This window comes from Onychostruthus taczanowskii, unplaced genomic scaffold (genome assembly GCF_017590055.1).
Source record: "Onychostruthus taczanowskii isolate IOZ18803 unplaced genomic scaffold, ASM1759005v1 scaffold100, whole genome shotgun sequence".
Taxonomy (NCBI): Eukaryota; Metazoa; Chordata; class Aves; order Passeriformes; family Passeridae; genus Onychostruthus; species Onychostruthus taczanowskii.
Window position 1 is genome coordinate 1,867,170 of NW_024496527.1, and position 14,000 is coordinate 1,881,169.

The window sequence follows — 14,000 nt, forward strand, 5'->3', positions numbered from 1 at the left end:
TTGTCAGGCTCTGAAGCCAGCAGGACCTGTTGAACACCCATATGAAGGATGTTCACATCCACTGACAGGAGCCTGGAGCCAGGCTGGGAGAGCTGGGAATGTTCCCTGGAGAGGAGAAGGCTCCAGGGAGAGCTCAGAGCCCTTGGCAGGGCCTGGAGGGGCTCCAGGAGAGCTGGAGAGGGACAGGACATGGAGAAAGCCTGTGGACACAGCTCCCTCAGCTCCTTTCCTCCACCCAGCAGAACCAGAACTGATTAAAGACAATCCCCCACAGTTCAGGGCCCTGGGAGGGTGAAACACTCCAGCAGCACTTCACCTCAATTCCCACAGGAAATGAGCTGCTGGCAACTGGAACTCCTCACGTGAGCAGCCTGAAACCCCAGTGTGGCCCCAGAGCAGCTGCAAGCTCCCTCTGTTAAGAGCTGAGGGATGGGGGCTCATTCTGGCCCCTCAGGTGAGTACTGGCAGGAACATACCTGTGCTGGGGGGATGCTCTGCCCCCTCTGTGTCTCTGGGCCTTGCTGGAGATGGCTTTGCAGGATGGGATTTGCTGCCAAGTGCAGGAAAAGTGTCTGACCTGTTCAGATAAACACATTTTATAGGTGCAATTCTCCACAAAGGTCAAAGCCCAGCCAGAAACAACAACAGATTTCAGCTTCTCCATGGCAAAACTATCTCCAGTGTTCCCACAAATGTTCACACTGAGCAGAAAGAGAATTCAGTGGGAATTATTTGATGAGCAGGTCCATTATGAAGAACCCTAAAGCAAACCCTTATGAGGAAACCTGACACTAGGGCTACATTTAGGATACAGCCATAAAGTAAGGAATTGTTTGGCCTGGGGACTGATGATGCTGGCTCCAACCTGGCCAAGGAGAGTGACCAAATCCTCCTGCCACAGCAGGGATGAGCTGCTCAGTGGCCAGCAGAGACATTCTCCAGGAAAGTGCTCTTATCTACTGGAATAGTTTAAATTCTTTTAAATTTCACATGGTTCTCTGGATAAGAAAGACAATGGAACCCAGAGCCTGTGCAACACCCACAACTGTGACTCTCTGGAGCTCCAAGGGAAGGCCCATGCTCCAGGAATGTCCCTGATTCCTGTATCCCATCAGCCATGGCCCTTTATCAGCAGACAAACCAAACCCTTCCCAAAGCAAGCACCCCAAAAACCCCCACTCCTGGTGCCCAGGCACAGATTGTGGGAACTGACAATGCCAGCTTGTGCCAGCGCTCACAAACCCCCTGAGCCCAACTCCCTGGCATTCTTGTGAGCATTCCAAGGCTTTCAGTGGCACCTGGGAGGGACTCTGTCACTTCTCCCAGGTCAGGGTGACTGCCAGGTGTCCCCTGTCCTCCTGGCTGGCTCACAACTGCTGTGGCTGAGGATGGAGTACCAAAAACTGGATAATGGACGTGGCTCAGCCCAAACCAGCACACCCAGGGCTCCACCTGACTTCTGAGGCATTACACATTTGAATGTGGCATTTTAAAGATTCTTTTTAAAAATGTGATTCAGCAGTGATGCACACGGGGAAGGGATGTGAATAGAAATTAGTTCTGGGCTGCACCACTGAAAACCTTCTGTTTGTGAATCACTGCAGGCTCCTTCTGCCTCAAACCCCTGTGCTTTTTATGCTCCCCCTTTTGCTTTCTGTTGTGAATGCAGTTCAATGTCAGCTACATGGAAGGTTCCCTGCTCATGGCAGGGCTGGAATTAGGTGATTTTTCAGGTCCCTTCCAACCCAAACCACTCTGGGAGTCTATAAAAGATGCTTTTAGCACACACAAAAATATCTTCAGAACAGAGCTACAAAGAGCTTCATCATGGACTCTGAGAGCAGAGGAGGAAATTTTTGGACTGGAAAATTTGCAGAATGCCTCAGAACTCTTTTTATTCCATTAAACAGTAGTTTATACTGCTCATAACCAACTGGGTTATTGCACTTTACAATCAGAGCACCCAATTTCTACTTAGAAGTGCTCTGGGAAGGCATTTTAAATTCACAATTATCTCTCAGGAATAAATGGAACCAGCTCTTGATCCACAATAAGAAACATCTGTATTGTCTTCCTCTCAACAAACCCAATTCAACTTCCAGGCTGTAATAACCCAACCTTATCCTTCCTCTTCCCTCCTGTCCTTCTCACTCCTCTGTCCACCTCTGGCCATGTTCCTGCAGTGCCAGGGAACATCTTTATCAGACATTTACTGCCCCTGGCCTACTGCAGCTTCACGCTGGAAGCCAGAAAAAAACAGAAAAACGTCATTAAGCAGCTCTTGCTGTTTTAGAGAGGAACATAATCCACACAGAAAAACCAGGCTACTAAGCAAGGCAATCCTATATAAACACGTAGCAGTTAATGGTCCCCAGGCTGAGGGGACACCAAGTGACACTCACATCACCCTCCTCCCGGGGGGCAGCGCGGCCACGGGGGAGCCCAGGGACTCCTGGCTGGAAATTCCACTCTCTCCGCCCAGGCTATTAAGCAAGGCAATGCTATATAAATATATATTTAGCAGTTAATGGTCCCCAGGCTGAGGGGAAACCAAGTGACACTCACATCACCCTCCTCCCGGGGGGCAGCGCGGCCACGGGGGAGCCCAGGGACTCCTGGCTGGAAATTCCACTCTCTCCGGAGCCGGGAGAGGAGCCCAGGGAGGGGCAGTCCCCGGGAAATTCCAGTTTCACGGCGGAGTCGGGGCTCTCCAGCTCCGCCATGCTGCTGCTCAGCTTCGCCCTCTTCTTGGCGGCGCTGCTCCGCAGGGACCTCAGGGAATTCTGCATCTGGATGAGGGGAACGACAGGGGCACTCACTGCACAGGGAAAAGGATTTCAGAGAAATAAAAGTGACCTCAGGGAATTCTGCATCTGGATAGGGGGCAATGACAGGGGCACTCACTGCACAGGGAAAAGGATTTCAGAGAAATAAAAGTGACCTCAGGGAATTCTGCATCTGGATAGGGGGCAATGACAGGGGCACTCACTGCACAGGGAAAAGGATTTCAGAGAAATAAAAGTGACCTCAGGGAATTCTGCATCTGGATAGGGGGCAATGACAGGGGCACTCACTGCACAGGGAAAAGGTTTTCAGATAAATAAAAATGACTTCAGGGAATTCTGCATCTGCACAGCAGGGAAAAATGACACTGGGGACTCACTGCACAGGGAAAATGTTTTTTCTGATAAACAAAAATGACCTCAGGGAATTCTGCATCTGCATAGCAGGGAAAAATGACAGGGGGCACTCACTGCAGAAGGAAAAGGATTTCAGAGAAACAAAAATGACCTCAGGGAATTCTGCATCTGGATAGGGGGGAATGACAGGGGCACTCACTGCACAGGGAAAAGGATTTTCATATAAATAAAAATCACCTCAGGGAATTCTGCATCTGGATAGGGGGGAATGACAGGGGCACTCACTGCACAGGGAAAAGGTTTTTTCAGCTAAATGAAGTCTGTTTCTGAGAGTTCAGCCCAGTCCATGGGGTGCTGAAGGCCCTGCTGGGCAGTGTGAGCACCACTCACACGGTTTTTTGGGGATTATAATGATCCCTCTCCTGGTTTCACACGGAGTCACTGGGTTGGAAGAGACCTACCAGTGATTCTGTGAATTCTTTGTGAAACCCAGAGAGGGGTAATGTGTCAGGGACACAGAATTCAGAGTCACCAGGCTGGAAAAGACCTACAAGCTCATCGAGTCCAACCCAGCCCCAACACCTCAACTCAACCCTGGCACCCAGTGCCACACCCAGGCTGTTTTTAAATACATCCAGAGATGGTTTAACACCACCTCCCTGGGCAGGCAATTCCACTACTGTTCCACTTTTTCCATAAAGAACTTTTTGCTAATATCCAGCCTAAATTTCCCTTGGTGCAGCTAAGGCTGTGTCCTCTGGTGCTGTCAGTGCTGCCTGTTTTATCTCAGGAGAACAATCATCCTGTGAGCAAGCACAGCCTCACAGCAGTGCTGTGTAGGAATGCGCCCCTTAATGACAGAGTGGCAAAAGGGCTTATGAGAACTGGCTCTAGGACAAACAACTTAATAGTGCTGCAGCCCAGCTTCCCCTGCAGAGCACAGGGACAGGCTCCTGCTGGAGCACACCAACTGCTCCGTGCCTTTCAGTGGGTTAAGGAGGGGTTTGATGGCTGCCAGCACACCTCAGGCTTTTCCCAGCAAATCTGCACTTCCTAAAAACAGAACAGTGGAACAGCTTGGAAAGGACCTTAAGGATCATCCCATCCCACCCCTGCTGTGGCAGGGACACCTCCCACTGTCCCAGGGTGTCCCAGTGTCCAACCTGGCCTTGGGCACTGCCAGGGATCCAGGGGCAGCCACAGCTGCTCTGGGAATTCATCCCAGACCCTCCCAGCCAGGAATTCCTTCCCAATATCCCACCTAAACCTCCTCTAAATCATGCAATCAGTGCCCAGCAAGCAGAGATCCTACTCAAATGAGCAGGAAAATCCGTAATTTTTAGAGTTTAATGCTGCAGCGTTCTGCCCTCTTTTTGCTGAGTATTTTTCATGTTAGCAATTCCTCCTCTGTTTAACACCTCAGGTTCCTTTCAGTGGCAACCAGAGCACGGAAGGTACAAAGAGAAAGGCAAAGCCAGCAAGTCACAGAATCCCAGACTGGCTTGGGATGGAAGGAACCCTGAAGCTCACCTCGTCCCACAGGCAGGGACACCTCCCACCAGCCCGGGCTGCTCCAAGCCCGGAACGCTTCCAGGGATGACGGGCAACACCGACCAAAACACATTTATCCCATTCCACCCACCTCTTCTTGGTCCACCTCCTCGGGCTCCAGGTGCAGCTCTGCCAGCCCTGCTGCCAGCTCCGTGCCCTCCCTGCTGCCAGGGGGATCCCGGGGGCTGGGCAGGCGCGGGATGGGGGGCACGGGCCGGGCCCCCCGCAGCCCCAGGGCAGCCCTCAGCTGCAGGGGGGGCTTCTCCAGCTGCAGGGAATGCTTCTCCAGCGGGCTGTCCCCTGGAACACACAGGGGACTGTCAGGGACAGCGCCAGGACAAAGTTCACCTCTCACTTCTGCGCCTGTAAAAGTCTTTCTGCCCCACGGAATGAGTGTTAAAAACACACTTGTGCAGGCTCAGGTATCAGTTTATTCCACTTGCAGTGTCTCCTGCCTTTAGGAAAATATAAATGAGTGTTTCATGCATGTGCACACCAACATGGAATCAAAATATCCTCAGCTGGAAGGGACACACAAGGATCACCAAAGTCCAAGCACGTGCCCTTAGTCCCTTTAAAAAGTAATTAACTTTTTTCATTAAGAGAAAAACACTCATCCACAAACTTCCATGGAAGGTGCTATAACAACAAAAGTACTCCAAAGAACCAGAGAAAAATCAAAATGCAAATGGAAAACATGTGGTAAGTGATAAATACAATAACAAATAATAAATACAATAATAAAGCAAGCAATAAATACATCTACAAGGCAGAGTCCCATTCCAGGGGCAGGAAATTCCCAAAGCATTCAGTTGGAAATTTTGTATATATGCACAAAAAGATGGGTCTCGGTGAAGATGAAATTTCAAACAGATTTCTTTAATCAGTGCAAAATTTTGTGTGGAAACTGTTACTTTGTCTCAGAAACCTCCTGAGTGATTAGGAAGCAGTTCAACCTAAGCAGAGAGTAAAGGTATTTTTACCCAGGGGGTTGGAACTGGATGAGTTTTAAGATCTCTTCCAACCCAGACCATTCTGGGATTCCATGATTCAAATGAAGAGGCAAAAAGGCAAAATGCACTGAGTAACCCTTCTCTTGCACTTGGATTAATGAGGGTTTGAACAGCAACAGGTATTTCTGCACAGACTTTCCCTAAAAGTGCTCCATTTTGGGGTTTGTTTGAGTTGGAAGACAGCCCTTGCCTGAGACATTAAGAAAAGCAGAGCTGCAGATATTTTGCTTTATGACAAATCCAAAGGCTCCACTTGTGAAGAGAAGCCTGCAGGGATGTGAGCAGTGAAACCCTAAATGAATAAGTAAATAAACCAATAAATCCCTCCCATTCCTAACTGCACCTGAGGCACTGCCCAATTCCCTCTCACCTGCCACTGTGGATTTTCTGACCACTGAAAGGTCCCTCAAAATACAACCCCCAAATCCCTTTTTATCCCATTGAGACCATTCCCACCTGTGTTGTCTCCTGGCTTTTGGCTGAGCAGCTGCTTCTGGCAACCAGGCTTAGGCAGCCCCTGGAAGCTTTTGAGAGGCCAGGAGCTGGAGAGGCTCCTGGGATCCTCCTGGCACTTCCCTGCAGAGGCAGCAGGAGCAGAGAGGTGCTTGGGGCTGTTCCTGGGGGATGACAGGGGGAAGGAGGGCAGGATGAAGGTGCCCTGGCTGGCACTGGGACCTTGGAAGGACATGGTGGGCTCTGCCTGAGTGCAAAAACTTCTTTGGGTCTTGCTGGAAAAGCTGAGGCTGGAACAAACTGAGCAAAGGAAAAGAGAACAGTGCTTGTGGTAACTGGGTCTTGTAATAAGAATTTACCATTAAATAATATACCAGAAGAATGATTTCCAGTGAAATAATGCACCATAAAAATAATTTCCAATGAAACAATCTATCATTATTTATCATTATTATTTCATATTATTATTTCCAATGAAATAATCTATCATGAGAAATTATTAATTTCCCAGGAAATAATGCACCACTAGGCATTATTTGCATTATTTGCAGCTTCATTCTGCAAACTGCATTCCCCTCCACACGTGAGTTTAAGCCTTAAAACGATTTCTCAGGCATGTTTTGGAGAGCTGCACTTAAAACACAGAGTGATGCAAGTGGATCCAACACTGCTGTGATCCTCCCACAGCAGCTCCTTTTCTCTAACACCCTGACACAGTCAGAGATCAAAGGTGGGGCTGTGAATTAACAGCCACTAATTAACTCTCGCAGGAAGGAGGAGCCGTCCTGACCAACCTTTCAGTAACAGATTCCATTTCTTGGGGAAGCAAAGGAACAAAGAGACAACTCCAAAGCGACATGCCCTGCCTTAGGCCACTGGAGAAGCCACCTACCTTTGTCCTGCTGCCAGTTATTCAGTCCCAAAAACTGCAAATCAGAGCCCACGCTGCCACTCCTCCCACGTGGGTATCCAAGTGTGCCACATTTCCCTGAAATCTGGGGCTGATGAGAGCCCAGAGCACCTTGCAAAAAAAGAACACAAAGAACCAAATCAATATCCACACGTGGTGTCCAACAGAGAATATCCAATAATATTTCACGTGGAATGCAGACTCTGTGTAGCTCTGAGTGGGAAACTCACACTCCAAGTACCTCATTCCAGAGTCTCTAAGCAACCTCAAAAAGCAGCTCAGAGAGAAAAAGGGAAAAGGACTGGCTGCTCTTCCAGGGCACTGCTCCAGCTGGGAATTGCAGGGGGGCAAAAGAACCCCCTGGAACAATCCCCTCTTTGAGTGTGTGACAGTGAGGGGCAGCAAACACCTTAAAACCCAAGGGAGCAAACTTGGCAAGGCCAGGACTCCCCAGAGGGGACAAGGACAGAGCCCAGGGCCACAATCCCTCAGGTCTGGTCTTGCCCAGGCTTTGCAGACCCTTCTGGCAGCTGGAATGTGCCAGACAACAAGAGGCCAATCTCTGGGAATCACTCCAAGAGAAGCAAGTCCAGCTTGCAAATGCCCCATGTCCTCTGTGATTTCACTGATCTTCTCCAGCTCATGGAGTCATCTCTAGGAATCAGAAGTCTTCTTTGAATGACAAAAGCTGGGGAATTCTAGGGACTCTTCATAGGTTTAATGTGGCCTTTTTGTAGTTGTTCACTTACTAATTTTTTCAGAGCATTCAATTTTTTCAAGAGGCCACTGATCAATCCAAACTGGCTGACTGGTTTTCTTCTTCAGAGCGGGAGGAGTTGTGGCTTCCACCAAAAACCCACTTCTACCTTTGCTCCCCACTGGGACAACACGTCTCCTTCCCCCATGCTGTGATGGGTTTCTTCTCTACAAATTCATTTCCCACACTGGAACACTAAAACCTCGGCAGCTGCAGCACGTCCACTCACCAGCACTGAGGGCAGAGTGCTCAGAGGTGAGCTCCACAGAGGGCTGGAATGAAGTCCTGGAAGCTCTGCTCCTGCTGAAAAGCAGCTCATCACTGCCTGGGATCCCCTGCGAGGGCCGCAGGGAGTGCAGGGAATCGTTGGCTGCAGCCAGCTGGAGGGGAAAACAGCAAAACAAACTGTGGGAAATGAAAGCACAGCCCTGCTCTGGGCAAACAGCACAGCTACCAACATTTCCAACAAGCTTTGCTTTCCCACCTACCCAACATTCACGTCTTATAAGCATTGAGAAGTATTTTAGCTGTTTTGCAGGTCTTACTAAAATACAGGTTCAAACTACTCACACTGAAAGGGAAATAAAACCCCAGCAAAATACAATGACAAAGAACTGAACTATCTTAAAAATTAAATTTTAAAAATCAAACATTGGCCATTTGAATTATGTGGTTTAGATGGGGAGGTGTTTAAATAGACAACAGAGCCCCAAAATCCCAGAATGGAACAAGCACACACTCCAGATCTTTGCAAACCACATACTTCAGTCAAAAACTGCACCTGGCAACACCAGCAGCTTTTACTGGCTACAGGTAGGGAGAAAATCTCAATAATGTCAATATTTAACAAAGAAAAGGTCATGCTTTAAATAGATTCTGATTTAATTAGCAAAATCAGTGATTTACATCATTCCCAAGCTGTATTTACTTTCCTCTCCCTTCTGAGGGACACAAGAGGAACAGAAGAGCAGGAAAATGCTGAAGTGGTTTATTCCAGGTTATTACAAGTTGGGATAAAAGATGTGAGACCTTGGCATTCCCAAGGCAATCACCAAACATCATTCCATCAGTCCTTCAGTCCATACTGAAACACTCCTTGTACAAACCACCCCAGCCTGGTTTCAGCTGGGAGAGAGGGAATTTTCTGCTCAGGAGCAGTACAGGATAAACTTCCATCCCATTTTCCCACACAGACAAAGCCACATATGCAGAAGGAGTAAATTCCAACACTGCCATGACTGTACAGCTTCTCTCAGCTGTTCCCATCCCAGCTCCAGGAGTGAAAACTCTGCTTCCCTGTACCCAAATTATAATTACAGCATTGCAAATTCACTGAACACAGGCTTGGAGGAGGTGGGAAATACAGCAAACCCACAGCTGCCAGATGCTTCCCTGGGATAACAAATCCTAGCAAAGGGATTTCTCAAAAGGGTTCAGATTCCTTTAAATTCCACACATGTTGGAAAATACCTGAATCCATCCACCACAGGAATTGGTAACTTGGTTATCAAAGCACAGCCCTTGAGAGTGACCCAGGATGGAATCCTGGAATGGTTTGGGTGGAAAGGGATCTTAAATCCCATCCCATCCCATCCCATCCCATCCACTGGCCCAGGCTGCTCCAAGCCCCAGTGTCCAAGCTGGAATCACAGCAAACATTCCCTCCCTGCATCCCTTCCCTGTGGAGCTGTGCCACCACGGTGCTCCTAATCCAACACCAGCAGCATCAGCAGTGTTGTCCCAGAAAGAGACCAACACCACACAAAGACACAACAACATCTCCCCAAAATCCTCTCCCAGCTCCAGAAAAAGCAGGCCTCAGGTCCCAGGAGGACACCCAAGGAAGGGACACCTTTATCCCACACACTGCTCAGCCTCTGTGCCCCTCTGAGCCTTGGAAAACAAAGAGGTTTTGTTCCATAAATCAGATTTCCCTTTCCCAGGTCATTTGAACACTCCACAAAGCTATCAGTTTCTCCAGTTATCACATCAGTATGGAAATGAGAAGATTTCCACACAAAGTAGGGGGAGATCCCAGAGTTCACATGAACTTTGTGAAAGGCCTTGGATGCCCAGTGAAATGTTCAAATGCTCCTCTTTCCCCCAAAAGCACCCTCTGGGCACCCAAAGGTACCTTCAGCAGCAGGGAGGGGCCTGCAGGCTCTGTGTGTCCCTGGGTCTGCTCTCACCCTGCAATATTCCACATTCCAACCTGCCCTTGAACACCTGAGCAGCTCCAGGGATGGAGAACCCTCAGCTCTGCAGAGGCTGCCAGACAAACCCCTGAGGTCCATGTGCCTTATCTACCTTCCCTTTTTAGTACACATTAACTTACACATGTTTTACTCACACCTTATCTGATCAGGAAAGTCTAGACACAGCCTTGGACAGCCACCCTGAAACATGACCCTAAAAATACTGGCAGGGAAACAGCTTTAAACATTAAGCTACTTCCATGCATCCTTTCAGCCACAGAATGACTCCAAAAGTTAATTTTTAAGCAAATTCATTTCAAAGGAATGTCTGAATTAATAATTAGTATGTGACATGTCCAAAAACCAGTCGACTGCCTGAGATTTATGCATGATAAATGCATTTTCCTTTCTGGGGGAACTAGGGGCAGCTGATTGCTGGAGGGGCCAGGGACAGGAGCTTGACACACAGCCCCTGGAATGTCTTCAGCCCAGGGAACACCAGCCAGGTTTGCATTCCCAGACTGAAAACACAATTCACCTCCCTGCACCCACGACAGATCCATGGAATGTCCTGAGCTGGAGGGACCCACAGGGATCATCCCAGACCCCCAGCAACCCCACCCTGGGCATCCCTGGCAGCTCCTGCAGCTCTGGCAGCCTCGTGGCTGTGCCCATTCCCTGTGGAGCCCGGGCAGTGCCAGCCCCCTCTGGGGAAGAGCCTTTCCTCATCTCCAGCCTGCCCTGGCCCAGCTCCAGCTGCTCCCTCTGGTCACCAGCATCACAGCACAGTGTCCCCTGCCCCAGAGAGCTTCAGTCAGATGTGATGAGACAAAGGATCAGGATGTGAAGAAGGAGCAGCAAAGGTGTCAACTACAGCAGCCAGGTAAATACTCCACCATTAAACCTCCCCAGTGTTTTCAGTTTCCTTTACAGTAACCGGGCCTGGACTCCAATTCATCCTGTGCCCAATCGGGCTCCCACTGCCAGAGGGCAGGGATGGGTGGGAGATTGGGAATTGCTGGCTGGGCTGGAATTGCCAGAGCAGCTGTGGCTGCCCCTGGATCCCTGGCAGTGCCCAAGGCCAGGCTGGACACTGGGACACCCTGGGACAGTGGGAGGTGTCCCTGCCATGGCAGGGGTGGCTCTGGTGGGATCTGAGGTCCCTTCCCACCCAAACCATTCCAGGAACTGGTGCTTTACCCCTTCTCCAAAGACATTTTACACAGCTTCAAACCAAACAGAACCCATAAGCTCCTTGCTTTCTCTCCCTCTCTGCAGGGCTGGCATCCCCTCCCACGTTACAGGGATAAACACAACCACACGTACAGAGGGTTCATTCCTCTCAGAAAAGGACCAGACACAGAGCCCCTCCCTGACTTCCCTGGAGAGGGGCTGTCCCAGGCAGGGAATGTTCCTCCTTTCCAAGCCCCAGCCCGGTGTTGGTGCCTGTATTAACTTGCTTTTTGTTCACAGCTGCAGGAAACCAGCAGGGCTTGGCCCAGCCTCCCAGCAGAACACTGGCACTGGTTTTTGTGGGGTTTTTTTAAAAGCTGTATTAATTAACACTGAAAAACTGTTCCAAAAAGGAAACCCTTATTGTTCCAGAGGTGTTTCCTACACATCTTGCTGCAGACATCCCAAGGGAACTGATTCAGCAGCTCAGGATGTCTTTAGGAGCCTGGGGAGAGGTAACACAGGCACCAAGGAAAGAGATGAGCATTCAAGTCTAGGCATGACCTCCAGGTTTGACAGTACAGAAACATGAACTGAGTTTATTTGGTTAAGAGCCTGCCCCAGGGCCAGGCTGCAGAGGAGCACTCACTGTCCATGACCTCATCCAGCCCAGCAACAAGTTACCAAGCAACTGAGAATTAAAATCTGAGTACGCAAATGTGGCACTGAGGAATCTGCTCTGCACAGCCTCTCATTTCCTGAGGAGCTCTGCTTGCTTCAGCTCCCTCACAGGAGATGAGGTTATGGTAAATCAAATGTGTCCACTTTAAAAAAAAAACAAACCATAACACAACAGAAAAACCACCTCACAGAGATACAACCACCTGTGGGATCCAAAACGCCGGCAAAGCAAAAAGAACCTGGACAGTTTTCCAGAGGTTCCTCCCCTTTCCAGCTGCCGACGTGGTCAGTAGGTGATTACACCCAAACTCAGCCAGAATCCTTATTCCAGCCTGACCTACATTTTTGCTGGTTGGATCAGCCCAAAGAGCAAGAGCCACACAGGCACTTGGCAGCCAGCAGGTTTATCCCAAAGAGCCCTGGCTCGGCCCCATCCCGCAGCTCTGCCTTCAGAGCCTGAGCTGAAGGACTTGCTCAGTTTTCCCCCCAACAGGAAACTCTGCAGTCAGCCCCACACCTTCGAACACAAACATACAAATAAAGGCTGTTTTCCCCAGTTTTGCTCATTCCCAGTGCTTCACCTGCCATTGCTGACATGTCAGAGTCAAGTCACTACTGTCAGACCTAAGGAGTGTCTCAGGTCGTCCAGCTAACCTCATAAAAAGATTCATATTTTTTGTTGTAAGCGATAAATAGTCTGGTAAATTGCTTGGCTGAATCTGGCATAAGGAATTCCCAAATTTACCTTCCCAGAGCGATCTGAGCGTACAGACCCATCAAACAGCAGCCACACCTCCCAAACATCACTTAACAAGCCCCTGACACCTCCCCATCCTCCCTTTGGGAAGCACAGAGGCACCCAGGGAGCTCCATACCTGCTCCACACCCTTCGCCGCGGGCATCCTCACCCCCGAGCCGCCTTCCCCGTCCGCAGCCGGCTCCTTCTCCCAGGGCAGCTTGCTTTTGCCTCTGCCGGCGCTCAGGACCCTCCTGGGGCTCGCTCCCCGCTGGGCATCGCCGGGGTGCGCGCAGAGCCCGTGCGCGCTCCGGCTCCCGCTGCCCATCAGCAGCCACTCGGTGTCGGCGCCGGGCGGCGGGCAGGGCCCGCGGCAGCGGCCGGACGAGGGCAAGGGCACGCCGTACTCCACGAGCCCCTGCTCGCCCAGCCGGGGCAGCACCTTCCTGGCCAGGCGGGCCCGCACGGCCTGCGCCCCCCCCGCGCCGCCGGCCCGCCGCTCCACCGCGTCCAGGGCGCGGAGCAGCGCGCCCGCGTCGCCGGGACCCAGGGCCGAGGCCAGCGCGGCGAACGCCTCCATGGCGGCGTGCCGGACCCTGCGCTTGGCGTCCAGCAGCGCCGGCGCCAGGGCGGCCGCCAGCTGGGGCAGGTCCAGCTCGGCGGCGGGGTAGGCGAGCAGCGCGGCGATGCACGCGTTGAGCAGCTCCTCGCGGAGCCGGGCGCTGCGGTGCCGCAGCAGCCGCTCCTGCAGCAGCAGGCGCAGCACGGGCCGCGGGCCGGCCGCCGCCATCAGCCGCAGCAGCAGCCGGGCGCCGTCCCGCCGCATGGCCGGCTGCGCGTCGCCGAGCGCCCGGGCGGCCGCGCACACCAGCGGGGCCAGCACGGCGGGGACGCGGCGGCCGAGGCGCAGCGCCAGCAGCCGGGTCACCTCCAGCGCGCCCCGCGCCACCGCGAAGTTGGGGTCGTGCAGCAGCGCGTCCAGCAGCGCGATCAGCCCCAGCAGGGCGGCGGCGGGCGCGGCGCCCAGCGCGGCGGGGCTGCAGCCCTCCACCGCCCGCCGCAGCTGCTCCACGGCCTGCGCGCGGCCCCGGTAGTCCCGCCGGTCCAGCAGCCGCGCGCGGAGCTCCGGCGGCACCAGCGACAGCTCCGGCCCCGGCGGGGCAGCCGCGTCCTCCGGCGGGCTGTGGGGCTCCGTGCCCGGCCGGTCCTCAGCGGGGCCGCGGAGCTCCATGCCCGGCTTGTCCTCAGCGGGGCCGCGGAGCTCCGTGTCTTCCTCCGTGCCCGAGCCGTTGTGAGCATGGCCGGGCGGCTCCGTGCCCGGCCCGTCCTCAGCGGGACCGGGGGGCTCCGTGTCCGAACCGTCGTGAGTGGGGCCGGGAACATCCGCGCCC

The 14,000-nt window shown here is 52.1% G+C and overlaps 1 protein-coding gene across 4 annotated transcripts in view; it reads right to left on the reverse strand.

The window, feature by feature from the left end:
• The window catches only part of TOGARAM1 (TOG array regulator of axonemal microtubules 1), a 34,041-nt gene extending 20,053 nt beyond the window's left edge, over positions 1-13,988 (reverse strand). For all 4 annotated transcript variants that reach the window (XM_041410158.1, XM_041410168.1, XM_041410147.1 and 1 more), the window contains exons 1-7: positions 12,749-13,988; positions 8,054-8,204; positions 7,050-7,178; positions 6,161-6,457; positions 4,783-4,991; positions 2,566-2,789; positions 477-577 (exon numbers count right to left, since the gene is read on the reverse strand). In XM_041410158.1, coding sequence (XP_041266092.1) covers positions 477-577; positions 2,566-2,789; positions 4,783-4,991; positions 6,161-6,457; positions 7,050-7,178; positions 8,054-8,204; positions 12,749-13,840 — 2,203 coding nt within the window. In that variant the 5' untranslated portion in view covers positions 13,841-13,988. The remainder of the gene's footprint in view (positions 1-476; positions 578-2,565; positions 2,790-4,782; positions 4,992-6,160; positions 6,458-7,049; positions 7,179-8,053; positions 8,205-12,748) is intronic.
• Positions 13,989-14,000: the final 12 nt, after the last annotated feature.